The sequence below is a fragment of the Lactuca sativa genome, chromosome 4 (assembly GCF_002870075.4).
Source record: "Lactuca sativa cultivar Salinas chromosome 4, Lsat_Salinas_v11, whole genome shotgun sequence".
Lineage (NCBI taxonomy): Eukaryota > Viridiplantae > Streptophyta > Magnoliopsida > Asterales > Asteraceae > Lactuca > Lactuca sativa.
In genome coordinates this window covers 109134277-109152172 of record NC_056626.2, presented here as the reverse complement: position 1 = coordinate 109152172, position 17896 = coordinate 109134277, and the positions used below count along the sequence as shown (strand labels likewise).

At 34.7% G+C, this 17896-nt stretch overlaps 3 protein-coding genes across 6 annotated transcripts; all 3 read right to left on the bottom strand.

Annotated features, from left to right (window-relative positions):
- Positions 1-5450: 5450 nt before the first annotated feature.
- Positions 5451-9000, bottom strand: LOC111899942 (dihydroorotase, mitochondrial). 4 transcript variants are annotated; one of them, XM_023895831.3, is made up of 10 exons: positions 8866-8979; positions 8648-8746; positions 8176-8242; positions 7849-7994; positions 7341-7522; positions 7026-7162; positions 6705-6870; positions 6464-6580; positions 6154-6314; positions 5451-5872 (listed from the first exon to the last, which is right to left on the bottom strand). In XM_023895831.3, exons 3-10 carry the CDS (start codon positions 8203-8205, stop codon positions 5678-5680), a joined length of 1134 nt encoding a protein of 377 aa, XP_023751599.1. In that variant the 5' UTR covers positions 8206-8242; positions 8648-8746; positions 8866-8979; the 3' UTR covers positions 5451-5677. The 4 variants fall into 4 exon arrangements, with proteins under 4 accessions (XP_023751599.1, XP_042757058.1, XP_023751592.1 ...); XM_042901124.2 differs by having other exon boundaries at positions 7849-7963; XM_023895824.3 differs by lacking the exon at positions 8648-8746 and having other exon boundaries at positions 8866-9000.
- A 4457-nt stretch (positions 9001-13457) lies between these two features.
- On the bottom strand, positions 13458-14087 carry LOC111899674 (uncharacterized). The gene has a single exon (XM_023895534.1). The coding sequence runs from the start codon at positions 14085-14087 to the stop codon at positions 13458-13460; it is 630 nt and encodes a 209-aa protein (XP_023751302.1).
- Positions 14088-14285: 198 nt separating this feature from the next.
- Positions 14286-14774, bottom strand: LOC111899684 (uncharacterized). The gene has a single exon (XM_023895544.1). The coding sequence runs from the start codon at positions 14772-14774 to the stop codon at positions 14286-14288; it is 489 nt and encodes a 162-aa protein (XP_023751312.1).
- Positions 14775-17896: the final 3122 nt, after the last annotated feature.

Below are 17896 nucleotides of genomic sequence, written 5' to 3'. Positions count from 1 at the left end.
TTCTCAAACAGTATGCCCATACTTTTCGTGATGCATCATCAATGAATGTCACAAAATACCGGCTTCCACCAAGAGATTCTACTTCAATTGGTCCACATACGTCAGAGTGGACAAGGCTCAGCAACTCAGAGCGGTTCTTTCTTGTGGAGCTAAAGGAAACTCTGTGTTGTTTCCCAAATAGGCAGTATTCACAATGATCTAGGGCAACATCTTTTGCCATTGAAATGAACTCCTTCCTTGCAAGAGTCAGCAATCCCTTCTCGCTCATGTGGCCTAGTCTTCTATGCCACAAGTTTGGTGATATCTCTTCTTCAATAGCATTGAGACTTGGTTGAAGTAGCTTTGCATGGCTTTTATAAAGAGTACCATTAAGTTGTCCCCTTGCAACAACCATAGCACCTTTTAACAACTTCCAGGTGCCATTTTTGAATTGATTATCATATCCTTGGACATCAAGAGCTCCAACTGAGATAAGATTCATTCTTAGCTCTGGGACATGACGAACATCTTTCAGCACCAATGTACATCCAACATTGGTCTTTAAATGCACATCACCAATACCAGCAATGCTTGAAAAACTGGTGTTTCCCATCTTCACGGTACCATGGTCTCCGGGTTTATAAGTAGTGAATAAATCCCGGTTTGGAGTCGAATGATATGATGCGGCGCTATCAATCACCCACTCATCATCATGAGTTCCAACATGTAGGCATGCTTCTTCCTCGTATGTAACAAGGGCAACGTCTTGTGTTATGGTGACCATGGTTTCACCATTCTCCCTGCTTGGATTCTGACTTGACTCGGGCTGCTCTCGTAAGAACCTTCGACAATCACTTCTTTTGTGGCCATAATAATTACAATGATTGCAATAGCCTTCGAACCATGTATTTGAAGATTTACCTCGCTCTCGCGATTTCCCTCGATCTCGTGATTTCCCACGATCTTGGGATCTTCCTCTACTTTGACTATGTCTGCCTCTACCTCTACCTCGACCTCAGCCTCCGGTTCTGCCCCCGCCTCTTTCTTTATTTTCTGAAACGAGGGCAAAAGACTGGTCTGTACCAGCTTCTCTCCTTCTGGCTTCCTCGTTCATTAAGGCGTCTGTGACCATCTCCATTGACACTTTGCCACCGGGGGCAGAGTTGCTGAGAGTCACAACAAGCGTCTCCCAATTATATGGTAGAGAACTCAAGAGCAATATGGCTTGTTCCTCATCTTTGAGAACCCAATCAGCAGCACCGAGCTGGTTTACGAGATCCTGGAACTGACTCGTATGCTCGGTTATGGACATACCACTTCGTAACTTGTGGTTTACAAGGCGCCTCATCAGCAAGGTCTTATTGCGTGCCGTCTTTGCCTGATACATATTCTCGAGCTTCTCCCAAAGTTTGTACGCGTCTGTCTCTTGAGAGACATGGTGAAAAACATTGTGGTCGATCCACTGTCGAATTTGTGCCACCGTTTTCCTGTTTATTCTTGTCCAAACTTCATCTGTCTTCGTGTCGGGTTTAACGCCTTGCTTTTCTATAGGCTCTGCTAAATCTTTCAGATTAAGAAAATCTTCCATCCTTGGCTTCCACATGTTGTAATTTGTGGGCATAAGTCGAACCATCATAATCGTACTTGTAGATTCCATCGAAAATAATTGCAAATTTATTTTACAAATATCTCGAGGAATAATTAGATAAAACCGAGCTCTCGGTTGGATTCAGAAGCATCAAAAATGGTGGGGTAGAATTTTTCGGGCTCAAAATATACTTTCTTGAAAAGTTATGTGCTAATTGGTAACTTTTCAGAACTATAGGGGCTAAACTATAATTTTCGGAACTTACAGGGGCCTATCTGACACGTTTCTGCAAACCAGGGACCTTTCTGAAACTTTTCAGAAGTCCAGGGACCAAAACAGGTGTTTTTAGAAGAACAGGGACCGAACTGCAGTTTTTCAGAAACAGAGGGACCTTTTTGCAATTTTCTGGAACTTCAGGGGCTAAAACGCAACTTTTCTAAACTTCTGGTCAATGATGACGTCACTGATGACGTCACTCCTTCTCCGGCAGTCTTCTCTGGCCACCTGGTTTTTCCGGCGAGTTTGACCAATCTTTGACCGGCGTTTTGGAGGTCTTCCCGTGGTCAAAAAATCACGAAAAATATATTTTCGAAATCCCTGAAACGAGACCTTTCTAATGGTGTACCCAGAAATCGATTTTGAGACAAAAAAAAATTGACGAAAAAACAGAGAAATTCGTGAAAAAATCCCTGGACACCAAACCAAGCTCTGATACCAGTTGTTGGGGTTGGAAAACTCTTTTATTAAACACTAAAATATAATTACAATAGGAGGAGCAACTCTCACACTCAACTATTACAAAAAACCTAACCCTCTCACTAACACTCTCACTCTAAGTGTTATACTATCTGTTTCTCTGTGTTTTTGGGACGCTTACAACTGAAGATGAAGCCTCTATTTATACCCATGACAGCCACCATTTGTGTAACCTTCATTAATTGTGTTCATCATAGGGTAGGAAGAAAAACTTGTCACCGTAGGTTTCATTTTGTCAACAAAGATGGCTACTGTAGCTTTGGAGACTTTGGAGGCTGGAACACAACAATCTAAACTCAGTTAACACCAAATAAAGACTAACATCAAATTGTGAACACAAATCCAAATGCAATAGAAGAACCAATTTCACAACCCAAAAGCAAGAATAGAGACGTACATAAACTATCAGCAAGAACAATTACAAGCGCAATTACATGAATCGTCTTTTCAAAACTAAATTTTAATCGTCGTCAGATATCTACCAATTTAGGGTTTCGTTTTGGGTTCTTGCACCGGCAATCTATCGATTTAGGGCTTGTAATCGTGGGAGGTTGACTGAGGTTGAGGATGGTGATAGTGGAACTAGGGTGGTGGTGGGAGATTGATCGACCGGTGATTTTTTTTCCATGATCTTCATAACTTCATCTTGAAAAAATGTCATAAACTTCAAAAATGGTCCCTGAAGTTTCTAAAAATATCAAGTTTAGTCCCTAAGTTCAAAAAACCTCACAGATGGTCCCTGTGGTTTCAAAACTTTTAACAAATGGTCCTTTTCGCTAACTCCGTTAGCTTTTGACCGTTAAGTGAAGGGCATTTCTGTCTTTTCACTACTACAGGGACCATTTTTGAAGTTTTGCCCTTCTTTAAAAAAAAACCTTATTATTTAATATTAAAGGTCTCTCTCTCTCTCTCCCCCAAACAGTCGATAAGATTGGGACCCAAGTACAATCTTCTCTTCTCGGAACCGCAAATTCAGGCACAATACCTGATGGTAATTTCGAGCTTTCTCAATGCTATGGAGATCTTTCTACAAGCGATTGCATCATCTACTATGATTCAACACATTATCTTGTCCCCCGTTGCTTTCCTTACACTGGAGCTAGGGTTTATCTTGATGGCTATTTTATGCGATTCCAGAATTACAGTTTCTTTGATGTGTATTATGGACCTAACGACACTGTTGTTTGTGGGAATACCACAAGGAAGAGTAACACGTTTCAAGATTCAGTAACACAGGCTGTTTTGAAATCTGTGACTGATGCGTTGACTAATGTTGACTACTTTGCAAGAGAAGTTACAGTTTCTGCGAATGGAAATGAATCAGTTTATATAATGACACAATGCTTGAAGACATTGAATTCAAGTTCTTGTAGGAGTTGTTTAGACACTGCATCTAATTTGATGTTGCAGTGTTTACCATGGTCTGAAGGGCGTGCATTAAATACAGGGTATTTTATGAGGTATTCTAATGTCAATTTTCTCAATCTTGTGGCATCAAGAAAGAAGCAATAGAGGTAATATAATCGGTTGTTGTTCTTCATAAATTGATAATTTTAAACACTTGGTAGTTAATACAATCTTTTTTTTACCGATAAGTGACTAATTTCCAACACTTTGAATAGGTTTTCGTTCAATTTCAATCCACTTTCAAAATGGAATTCCAATGACAGGGATGAAATCCGAGTTTCTGTCATTGGAGACATATCTAAGCTTCCACAATCATTACGAGATTTCAATATTACACATTGTGAGAACCCTATTCTTGGTAACTTATGAGTCGCGATGGGTGGTTCTTGATGGCTGCTACGGTCCAAAGGTAAAGGATAAAGGTTGTTGGGTATATGTGGTTGTGTTCTGTGGCCGGAGGGTGGATTGACGGTGGCATTTAGTGGCCGGAGATGGCAGTTAGTGAGCTTCTCCTCTCGTTTTTCCAGCACAACAATGGAGAGAGAGAGAGAGAGAGAGAGAGAGAGAGAGAGACCTTTAATATTAAATAATAATTTTTTTCTTTTTTTTTAAAGAAGGGCAAAACTTCAAAAATGGTCCCTATAATAGTGAAAAGACAGAAATGCCCTTCACTTAACGGTCAAAAGCTAACGGAGTTAGCGAAAATGACCATTTGTTAAAAGTTTTGAAACCACAGGGACCATCTGTGAGGTTTTTTGAACTTAAGGACTAAACTTGATATTTTCAGAAACCATAGGGACCATTTTTGAAGTTTTGTCTGTAAATTAATATTCAATTTTAATATAAAGTAAAAAAAACACACACACATAGGGCTGGTAATTCTCGACACGACACGCGACACGACCCGCGACACGAAATAAATGGGTTTGGGTTGAGTTTTTCAACCCGCCAACCCGTTTATTAAACGGGTCATATATGGGTTTCTCAAAAAATAAACGGGTTGACCCACCAACCCGTTTATATTCTTAATAAAAAAATTATTATATTTTTAAATGTATTTATGTATCAAGTATTAATATTTAATAAGTATTATATAATGTATAACATTTATTCATAGACCATTTGATTGTTTTGACATTATTACTCGTGGTGGATGGTCTAAGGTCATAAGTCGTAACCTATAAGGCTAAGTCTGTAACATGTTTCTACGAATGTTTTTAATTTTCATTTAATTTTCATTTGGATGTTTAAGACTTAAATATCTAATATTTAGACCCACAAACCCGCCAGCTTGTGAACCCGTATAAATAAATAGGTTGGTGGATCATATATGGGTTTATGTTCCAAACCCGCCAACCCGTGACTTGTATATTTAAATGGGTCGTGTTTGGGTTTGCATATTTTGATCCGCCAACCCGAACACGACACGATTGTCAGGCCTACACACACATAGTCCATGGTAACCGGTGAAACCGGAATAGTTTTGGGTCTTTTCCCCAATAGATAAAATGATATTAGACATATTGCGCAAAAAAATAAAAAATAAATAAATAAATAAATTTTATGACTAATTTGGGACAAACCCAAAATTTAGCTGTGTAAGAGTGACATTTTCCATTAAAAAATCCAAGGCTAAAAATCTTATATGATGTTTACATTTTTTTAATATTTGGTATTATTTTAATTTTAACCATCGATCGAAATATGATACATGTGAAGGTAAGTTAACATGTTTAAAACTTTTAACATAAATTTAAAACTTTGACAACTCTAAAATCAAAATTACAATCAATTCCTGGATACGGAAACGAAATTCCAAAAGGAAGACAATAATTTAACCATAAGACGAACATACCAAAAAGACAATCTTGATGAAAAGAAAGCGAGTATTTATTCTTCCTTTCGACTTCATAAACCTATTGTATTTGTTAAAAGTATTTGTTTCGTTTAAGGAAAGGTCGGCAGCCATTCGAGCGATTCCCCAGCCGACATAGGAACAATGCTTCCGGATGCATACGAGTACGATTCCGGAACCTTCCATGGCGTCTTTTTCAAAGTGATTTTTCTCGTGTTTCTTGGAAGCCCGTAAAAGTCTGGCCCATTAAAGCTTGTAAACGCCTCTAGTTTGTCAAGCGCACCCGCCTAAAACCAAATTACAAGTTGCTTAATGGTGTTGGTGACTTGTTTCTTATTTACTTAATGGATTAAGCACTTAATCTGGACAGACATATATGCCTGTTTCTTTTTTACTTGGGGGTTGTTTGATAGTTGCTGATTGAATCAGACACAGTGTGAATCTGAATCTGACCGAGTAAGAGGCACATCAAAGGAGTGAGGACCGAGTCAGGACCGAGTCAGAGGCTTCTAAGTGTGATATCAAAACTCAGCCTACTCCTAAGAGACATATCAAACAAAAAAGTTACCTCTTCGAAGACCTTAGCATAAATAGAAAGTGCCACGGGAGCATTAAATACACCCGCACATCCACAAGAAGATTCTTTGGTTCGCCTTTCATGAGGTGCACTATCCGTTCCTAGAAAAAATCTTTTATTTCCACTTGTCACAGCAGAAACAATCGCCTGTCCTATATGAGTAGTTGAATACGAAATGAATGTTTTAGAAAATCAAGACTTGAAACCAGAAATAGCAACCTACTTTCAATCATTTTCTTATAAAATATAAACAAATCAATGAAATTGAAACTGAAATTAAGATTAACAGGAAGATACATACTGTGGGTTTCCCTCTTGAGCACTGGAAGGCAGTAATTATGTGGCTGCAATCCTCCTTGAAAAAGTGAATTTCTATTCAGAAGAAGATGTTGTGGGGTAACTGTAGCCGCAACTGAACCTGATAAAAAAAAATTGTTTGATTTTAAACATAATAACCACAAACAAAATAGAGATATGGTTTTTTTACTAAGGAAAGAACAGATTACATAAGATGTTTTTATAAATAATAGTATACCGTATACCTTCTTCACAAGATTCAACAAATTTAATGGCGTCCATAGTAGTAACATGCTCCATAACAACCTTCAATTTTGGGAACTTTTGTATTAAGGGTTTTAAAACAGTTTCAATAAATACCCTTTCACGATCAAATATGTCAACTTTGGGATCTGTTACTTCTCCATGGACCTGCATAAATGTTTTCCTATTACAACAATGTACTTTGAATAATCTATATTTATACCAGTGAGAATTGTTTTGTATTCTATGTAAGTGTGTTGCTATTTTTTGCATTTAATTTAACCCTATAACTACTTATTGAAGATATAGAAAGATGAGAATACCAAAAGGGGGATATTCTGATTAATCATTTCCTCAAGTGCAGGTACACATTTCCCAAATAAATCTGTAACTCCATCTTGAGAATTTGTAGTAGCTCCAGCAGGGTATAACTTCACAGCATATACAACACCACTTTCCCCTAACAAAGCTCATATATGTTGTTATCTGTTTCTAATCATGTATAAATATCTAAAGCCATTTTGTTAAAAGTATTAAACAAGGCTGTAAAGAAACTTGATTGTGGACAATATTTAAGTCCTGTTTTCTTTTTTCCCATTAAGCAGCTTTGAATGGGTGAAAATGTAAGATTCACTCACTTGCTAATTTGATTTCTTGTGGAGTTGTTTTATCAGTCAAGTAGAGAGTCATTAGAGGTGTGAAGTCAGTGTTGTCTGGTAGTGCCTTGAGGATAGAATCGTAATATGCCACAGCAGCTGTGGTTGTTGTAACTGGTGGTTTCAGATTTGGCATGATTATTGCCCTCCCAAATTGTTTTGCACTATATGAATAATTGTCATCAAATTAAAAGTATAAAAACTTAATCACACAAATATTTATGTTTTATTTAAAAAAAATAATGCAATAGAGTGACTTTGTGAATTCTGATGGAATTCAAGATTCCATTTTCATGGTCTGTTTGGTTGCCATATGGACGGAATTGAATTCCCTTGAAAATGGATTTCACCATTCCTATAAGAAATCCCATTCTTCCGATTTTCATTAAAAGACCAAAATACCCTCACATGACAGATTATGATTCCTTTAGATTTCAATTCATTTGAAGATCATCAAGTGGGAATTGAAGAAAATGAAAGTCAAAATAACCTGTGAGAGACAACTGTTTGAAGGAGTTCACCATCACGAAGATGAAGATGCCAATCATCTGGCTGAGCAATAGAAAGTTCCATCTTCACTCTGTACCCTTTACCTCTTTTCAGACCTTCAATATTTGGGCCAAATAATCTTGAGGGCTAATCAAAGGAAAAATATCAAAATTATTAAGAAACAAGTTACTTTCCTTAGCTTTTATAAAGAAAAGCATCTACACAATTACAATTCTGAATTCTTTTGATTTCATTATATAGAATTTAACAAAGAAAATCTTGATGGCTATAACATTAAAAGCAATAACAAATTGCAATGGCTGCTTACTTTGCTAGGAAGAGCCAAAGTTTTTATCATTCTAAATGCTACCCAACTGCAGGAGCAAATTGTTCATCTGTTCATAGACATGAAACAAACAATTAAAAGTAAAATGTTAAAATTGGTTTTTTGAAGTACAATGCCTTGATAAGAAAATAAACGGACAGTATAATGCTAATATGCTATAGTAGAATGAAATAAAAGTAGGATGCGATGATAGACAAATAAATGGAAGTATGTTATGTTGCTCTTTCTTGCCCTAAAGAAGAGAAGGGAAAAAAAAAGCCCTAAAGAAACGATGGGTGCACGTCAAGGACAAGAAACCGCAAATCTCTCACAAATCCAAACCTCAGAAGATAAACATGAGTCATAAGTACGCCCACGAGAAACGATAACTAAAATATAATAGGAAAACAATGAAATGCATGGCTAGATTATGAGCGAATGAAGGAAATTCCCACGTTTGTTCCTCAAAACCTACCTTCAGACATGAATCTAAGAAGCTTGAAGGATATTGAATCCAGAAAAGTAAGTGTTGTAATTACGAATGGTAGTCTCCCATTGAAGTTAAAATGGAGAACTAGAAACAAAAGAGGTGAAAAACACATTCATTTGTGCATCAGCAAAGCCATAGTTGAGTCAAAAAAGAAAGAAACCAAAACCCTAACTAGTAACAAAAGAAAGAAGTTGAGATGTTACCTATTGATGAGAAAGGCAATGCGATGAGTGAAAGATGCAAGCAGTAGCGTTGAAGCAAATAAGAATCAAAAGTCGGCGCTTAAGTTCAGGCGAAATCGGGAGTCATATGTCCGGCGAATCTGATATGTTTTACGGGTTAACAAATATGGTCCCCCAACTATTATGCAACTGATAATTGCAACAAAAAATATATATTTTATGCTTTGATTATTTTATCTATTCATGTTATATAATGATTTTTTTTTTTTTTTGCTTTTAGTATATTAAACTTATAATCTTTTCCATTTTATATAAAATATTAAAAATGATAAATTTGGTAGATTTAACAGATAAAAAAGATGTAACTATGCAGGTCGTCCCTAAACACATGTGGGGTGTGCAACCGCACAAGAGACGTGTCGTCATGAGGCCTATAATTTTTCTAATTTTGCGTGGTTCCATCATTAATCCGTTGCTACTCCAAAATTTTAGGAGTCCATTTTTAATTTTCGCACAAAGTCTTCAACAGACATGCCCCGTAAATATGCATTTATCCAATAATATCTCATATTTTTTTAATTTATACGAACACTATTTTTGTAGATGAAATATGCAAACAACATTTTAAGTTTTTTTTACCAAAATATACAACCTCTAAATTATGTCATGAGTTAAATATTTATTTATATAAAAATATGTTACTTTTTTTATCAATCTATGCTAGCAACATTGTTTTATATTAATTCATGTAGCGGTATTTACCGATTTATGTAAATGATTTTTATTTTATCGCCAATTTGTGTAGGAATTTTTTTTTACCAGTTTATAGCACTATTAATATGCAAACACTCCTGATACACAACAAATTTGTGTCTCAAAATGAAACGCCATTGCAAATTTATATATTTATGCATTACATAAATTGAGCTTGTGGTATTAGTATGCGTTTATCCTAGAAGAAAATTGTGTTGTATGAATAGGAAAAATCTATAAATTGATATTGCCAATTAGCTCTTATGCAAAATGCAAATAAGAATGATATATCAATTAGAGTTATATTCCCTTTAATTCATGGGTTTTTTTGTAAGTGATACCTAAATTGGGAGGTGACAGTAAATTTGCTTTGCAGACGAACGAAGATCTGTAATTTTTTATTGGACGTTTGACCATCTTATAATTACTACCGAACATTAACAAGTTTATTTCAAGATAAAAAGTTAGACTCACCTGAAATCAAAAGATGAAGCATTATATACAACTTACAAAATCATCTAAACTATTAAAACAATGATATTAAACTTAATAATTAGTGATTCCTTTCATACTCATAACCCACTTCATTGTCTCGGAGAAGATAAGGTATCAAAATGGCCGGTGGTTCATCCAAAAAACACTATATTTCTCACACTGATTTCCCCCCAATTTGGCTAACAAATCTGCAGAATAGTTGAATCAAAGTGCATTTTTGCTCAATCATAATCCTTCATATATCTTCAACAACAAATTTCATTGGATTATCTTTATCAGATTCTCCTATGCACCCTAAGCATCAAAGCAGCTTTACAATCAGTCTCAATCAAGAGGTTTGACAAGTTCTTCTTTTTCACCAAACACAATCTCTTATAAATACTCCAAATTCAGCCTCTAAACTCGTATATGATCTTCCTTTCATTTTACCCATGTATCCACACACCCACATTCCTTTACAATATCTAATTAAGCCCCCAAGCTTGAAGGACCCGAATTCCCTTTCGAACTCCCATCAGTGTTTAACTTCAGAACATTAACAGGGAATGTCCAGGTAGATTTTGTCGGCGTTTTTTCTCTGTATAACATGTTTTTCTCGTTGTTGTGCTTGAAGTAGAAGATAAGGATATACGTAAGCAGGAGGTAGATGGAAATTAGTGAGCGTCGTCATGAAAACAACCCCAAGAATTTTGTCCATATCTTCCGGTGGAATGTGACTTGCTATCGTTAGGTTTTCTTCGTGGTGTGGATGGAAGGCGTAAGGATATGGAGCAGGATGTAGATGGAAAATAGACAGCCTCGGTATGAAAACGACCCCCATGAAGTTTCCCATCCTTTCTGGTTGATGCGACGGCGAGATTGAAGGCTTAGGCGAACTGTGACGGCTTAATTGTTCTGATTGAGAACTTCAAGAACTGAACTGAACTGAGATGAGGAAAGTGGCGATGAGAGTGAGTTTATAGCTTTAAATAGGGATATTGAATACGTTCGTAAGGTTGGAGGGTGTATTGCACTCATTTTTTGTTGGTTTCTTGCCACACCAGGGAGGAGTGGTGCCTGTTGGAATTAATTTGCTCATTTATCATATTCACGTGACATGCAGTTGGGTATTGGAATAAAGAATATTTAGTTTAGGTTTTATTTCTTTAGTTATTGATTTTATTAGTTTAGAATTGGTATACTCCTTTGACCGATTTGCAAGTAGGTATACGTTAGAGAGTGGGTCTTTAGGTGTAGTAAAAATAGGAGTCTTTTATTCCTACTTTTTAGAGAGTGGGTCTTTAGGTGTAGTAAAAATAGGAGTTTTTATTCCTACTTTTGTGTTGCAAGTTGTAGTCAGTAGGCTATTTAAAGCCTTTAGAGTTAATGAATAATGTAAGTCTTCATTTTTTTTCAATACAGTGCATATTCCTTTCTTCTTTTCTGTCGACATTTTGAGTAGTAAACAAACACATGTTTCTTTTGGCTTTATATTCTACATTTGGTATCAGAGCCCCAGGCTCGGTTGAGGGTTTGAGTGGTTCTTGATTGCAAAAAAAGTTGCAGCATCCTTCCTTGATCAAATATGTTCTAGAAGCCTAACCAGAAGCGGAAAGGCAAGCAGAAAAAATCAGAACGGGTGGGGTTTTTGGTTTGGCTTGTTTGCGGGTAAAGAAAACAGAAGAAAAAGGCGTTTGGTTTTCTTGACTGGTGGAAGAGGAGTCTCAAGAGAGATTTGATCAGAAAATGTTGGTGCTGTCACAACTCACAGAAAAAAAATGGCCTTGGTACCTAGAGAAGGAAGTTCGATGTCATACCAAGTTCCGGTCTTGACCTCGACGAATTATCCGGTGTGGGCAGTCAAAATCAAGTCAATTATGGATGCTCATGGTATATGGGAAACAGTGGAACTGAGACAATTGCATGAAGATTCAGGTCCAAGGAAGAAGAAACAAGCTCTTGCTTTCTTGTTTCAAGCTATACCGAAAGACATGGCCTTGCAAATGGCTGATTACACCGATCCAAAACAGGTGTGGGATGGATTGAAGACTCGCTATTTGGGTGTGGATCGGGTGAGAGCGGCTCGGCTTGCAACATTGAAGAGGGAGCTTGAAAGCTTGCGTATGAATGATGGCGAAAACAGTGGATGAGTTTGTGTCAAAATTGACCGGTCTAGCCTCAAAAGCAAGATCTCTCGGTTACGAGCTTGAAGAAGTTGATTTGGTGAAAAGATTGCTTGATTCAATGCCTAAGTCATTTCTCCAAATTGTGGCTTCAATCGAGCAATGTTTTGATTTGGAGTCAATGCTTTTGGATGAAGTCGTTGGAAGACTAAAGGCTTACGAGGAGCGTTTAAAAGGGACGGAGAAAACCGAAGGCATTCAAGGCGGTTTTACTTTTGGCTAGTGAAGAAAAACCGCATGTATGTAAGCATTGTGGTAACGGAGGCTCAAGTCGGAATGGTTTTGGACGTGGCCGGGGAAGAGGTCGTGGGTCCGTGAATGGTCGAGATGGCAATGAGCGTTACCGGGATAAAAGCCACGTGAAATGTTACAAGTGTGGTGAACTTGGCCACTTCAATAACGAATGTCCTAAGTGGGAGAAAGAAGAAGTTAATTTGATCGAAGACGAACCGGAATTATTGTGAATAGAATTGGTAAATAGCCAATTAAGGGGGTGATTGTTGGAATTAATTGGCTCATTTACCATATTCACGTGACATGCAGTTGGGTATTGGAATAAAGAATATTTAGTTTAAGTTTTATTTCTTTAGCTATTGATTTTATTAGTTTAGAATTGGTATACTCCTTTGACCGATTTGCAAGGAGGTATACGTTAGAGAGTGGATCTTTAGGTGTAGTAAAAATAGGAGTCTTTTATTCCTACTTTTTAAAGAGTGGGTCTTTAGGTGTAGTAAAAATAGGAGTCTTTTATTCCTACTTTTGTGTTGCAGGTTGTAGTCAGTAGGCTATTTAAAGCCTTTAAAGTTAATGAATAATGTAAGTCTTCATTTTTTTCAATACAGTGCATATTCCTTTCTTCTTTTCTGTCGACATTTTGAGTAGTAAACAAACACATGTTTCTTTTGGCTTTATATTCTACAGTGCCACGTATTTCTTTTTTGTATTTTTTTAAACTATTTTAATTTAATAAAACTTCTTTTTTTTTTAACTATTTTAATTTAATAAAACTTCTATTTTAATAAAAAAAAACATAATTTTTCATTACTTGAAAATTAAAAATAAAAAAATAAAAAATAAATAAATAAATAAAACATTACATTGCATTACCAAAAAAAAATTAAAAAAAAAACACGAAAACCACATACATGACATTTAAATAATCCTAGAAACTTAAAAAAACACAAATAAAATAACTAAAACAAACTACATAAAGTTGTTCTCCGAGAACTCGTCTTCGGGGTCATCCGGTGGATCCAAATTAAGGTTAATGTTTTGAACCCCGTAAATGTGCTCCACCAAGTCATTGTTAAGATTGTGAAATGTTTCAGTGCAACATATCTCTGCTCTCATGTTTATATACTCTTCACCACCAATTTCTATTGGTTGTGTCTCTAGTATGGTTTCTTCCTCGTCAAACGCACATATCGCTAAACCTTCGTCTTCAATAATCATGTTATGCAATATAAGACATGTATACATGATTTCTTGAAGTTTTTCCTCGCCTAAATAAGCTGCTGGTTTTTTCAATATGAACCACCGTTTCTTCAGAGCTCCAAAAGCACGCTCAACATCCTTCTTAGCTCTTTCTTGAGCTCTCTTGAATTTCTTTCGTCTAGAACCATGTGGAGCTGTAAACGATTTAACAAACACAACATACTCAGGATAGATTCTATCGACCAGATAATAACCATACTTATATGGCGTTCCACGCACTTGAAAAGAAGAATCTGGTGCGGATCCATCGTATATGTTGTTAAATATTTGTGAACGATTAAGAACGTTGATTTCGTTAATCGAACCAGGAGAACCAAAAAAAGCATGCCAAATCCACATATCTTATGATACAACTGCTTCAAGTATGACCGTTGGGTGACCATGATCACCTCAAGTAAATTGTCCATGATATGTTGTAGGGAAATTTTCTCATGCCCAATGGAGACAATCTAAGCTTCTTAGCATTCCAGGAAACCCATGCACACTATCATGATGAGCTTGCAATTGTAGGATGTCATTACGTGTAGGCTTACGTAATTATTTTGGACTATAAAACTGAATCACAGTTTTGCAGAAAAAATGGAGACTGTCTCGTGCTATCCTAGCAGACATCCTAAAACTTTCGTCTAACGCATCAGGCGGAATGTCATATGTTAACTGACGAAGTGCGGTCGTGCATTTTAGTAAGGGAGTGAAACCGGGTGTACCTCTAGCATCGTAGCGTTGTTGGAAAAAATTGCACTCCCTCGTTACATCTTCAACAACACGTTCAAATAAACCTTTAAGCATTTTGAAGCGTCTACGAAAATAATACCCTTGATAAGTGGCATTCTCTGCAAAATAGTCTTGCACCAAACGTTGGTTGGCTTCTTCACGATTTCTGCAAATATATCTTCGTGTTCTCCGTTGAGAACTTGCAGCTGCGTTGTTACATAAAACGTTGTATGTTTGTTCCGTCATTTGAACACACGCAATAGCGGTATCAAAAGTAGTCTGAAATTCTTTAGAAGATGAAGAAGATGACATTTTTGAGAGAGTGTTGATTTTTTTAAAAAAGTTTTTTGAGAGAGACAAGAGATTGTGTTGTGAAAAAAAAAATGATGTTAAATATGTATATATAAGAAAGAAAAAGCAAAATATATATATATATATATATATATATATATATATATATATATATATATATATATATATATATATATATATATATATATATAGGGTTAGGTTCAATGGAAAATGAACAATTAGGGCAACATATGCTGGAACCAATGATCAAGTGACACGTGTCCATTTCTTTATTCATAAGCAATCTACTATGAAAGTTATTTATGTAGTTATTCCCAAATGATGTGTTGTCATGCTTTCATTGGTTTCAACATGTGTTGCCCTAATTGTTTATTTTCCATATAACCCTTCCCTATATATATATATATATATATATATATATATATATATATATATATATATATATATATATATATATATATATATATATATATATATATATATATATATACACCCAACAACCGGTGATCCTCCCTTTTTCCCCTCAACCAATCAGAAAGTGCGATACTTAAGGACCGCAGTGCGGCCAAGACCCCACCAGACCGCGGTCTGGGGGCAGTGTTCCTAGTCTACGTGGCACAAAGTGCGGTCTGGGATCGCACCCACACCCTTTAGCCTAAAGTTTCCAAAACTTAAAATAAAGATACTTTTGGATTTTTTTTATGGCTTCGTCAACAAGTTATATTTCTTTAAAAGGAAATATGTGGAAATAATTATGTATTTAGTACTGATTTGTTTTAATTATGAGAGTTGATCCGTACACAATAATTTTTTTCCATACACAACAATTGATGTTTTAAAATGTTGTAATGTACAACTATATAATACATGAATTGTTGTGTATAACAAAAAATTATTGTGTACAAATCACTTTCCTTTAATTATGATATTAGCATTATAATTTTCGTTAGCCGGTTTAACTTCCCGTTATTATAATTCAATAGATACTATTAATTTACTTATAAAAAACTGATATTATTTAGTATCATTGTTATTATTTAAAGTTTTATATAGTTTATTATTAAAAGTTTTATTTTAAGTATTATATATATTATCACTGAAAATTAAAATCTTTTAGGATTTTTTTTATGAATTTGTTGGTAAGATTTTATATCTTTATTTAAAGGATATTATTATTATTATTATTATTGTTTAACAACTATTTCGCTTAAATTCCCGTATGCCTTGACTAATTGAATAAAGTTACTTGGTATTGGCATAATACACAAGTTTCTTGGTATCACACATCATCATCCTGAATTTTAGAGTGTTTGTTGCCTTTCATAAAAAAACATAATACATTTGCCAATAAAACAATGCAATACTTTTTTATTTTTTTATTTTTTATTTTTCTGGAAGTACGAAAAAAAGGTTGTGTTAGGCTACTCCCATTACAAGGTTTTGATGAGCCTCACTAAATTTTTAAGAAAGAAAAAAAAGAAATTAATTTATTTTTGGTGACCTAAACAACGGGAGCAACTTAGGATCATGCCCATTTTCCTTATAATTTTTTTTGACATTTGTCCATTTTTGAAGTGGTTGTGTAATATATTTTTTAAATAAAACTTATCTCAATACAAAATGTAAAAGTAATTACTAAAATTTGTGATTCCTGTAAATAAAATATAATATATACATATTTCATATCCCCAATTCTTTATTACTAAATCTTTTTTATTTAATCTTATATTGAAATTATTTATTTATTTGTTTTGAAATAAAATATTTATATTTAATAGTTCTATTAGTTTTTAGTGAAATATAAACAAACATAAATTGTATTTATTAAATAAAAAATAAGTTTAGGTTGGATTGGGTTGCAAATGAATATGAATAATTAGATTGAATTGGATTGTATATGTAAAAAAGAGATAAACTAGTTTTTTATAGAAAAATTAAGTTTGATTAAGTTGCTAATGGAGATAACCTTATAAGGCAAAAACAAGGTCCAAAAAATTAGAGTTGAGCCCAAGGTCCAACCTACACCAATTCAATCCCAATACCAAACAATTTTCGACAACTTTAGAAATTTTGGAAATTAATTAATTTAATTTTTTTGTGGTATTTTTTTAAATAACCGCTTAAAATATTATTTTGAAAAATGGTCATTCAGTCCAAAATGTTGATTCTGGACCTGAATTTCGAAATGGATAACCAGATAAAATGACATGACCTGGTAATGTGGTCCCCTAATATATAACATTTTGGAATTGTGTTCAAACTTACTATTTCAGCAAGGACGAAGCTATGTAACACCAAGATGGGTCCTAAGACCCGCCTAATTTTTAAATATTATTTATTATTTATACATCAAAAAATAAAGATCTATCTTGAAAAAAAAAAAATAAGACCTACCTTCTTATTGTATGAGACAAAATAAAAATAAAAAATGGTGGAAATGTTTATAGTTAAATTTGTAAAGAAAATAGTTAATGTTTGGCAAAACTTATCCCACATGGAGATAAAGATAACAGTTATAGTTCAAGGGTTATTAAAAAAAAAACTTTTGTAAAAACAATACAACTCCTCCCACATTGGTGATTGTAGTAAATAGTAGTTGCAAATTGCGTTAAAAGAAAAGAGATCCGTTCGTACACAATAATTATGTTTTTTTTTTGTAAAAATCCGGTTTTAGATGTTAAATAAGTTGTTGTTATTGATTTTTAAGGCATTCGACCGATTTAGTTGAACGTAGTTTTTTTACAAATCGTACGGTTTGACCCGACCCGCTCCACCACAAGTGTTGTTGACTTGTTTTTTCAGCTTCACTTAAATAAGAAACCATGTGCTTCTTTATTCTAGATTCGCCACTGCATATCATTGTGACTTCTATGCTTAAACATATTTTTGGTAAAATTTGAGAAAAGGTCAAAATGTTAAATAGTTAAATAAATGGAGATGGCTGGTTTTTATTATACAATACATTACTTGCGTGATACCCATACATTTACAAATTTCTAGTGAATTTCTAGTTTTCAACCATCTGTTTCTAGTTTCACTTTATTATTTGGGCTGTGTTTTGAAAAAAATTATTATAACCTATATTTAAAAAAAAAAAACAAAAAAAAAAAACAAAAGATGCA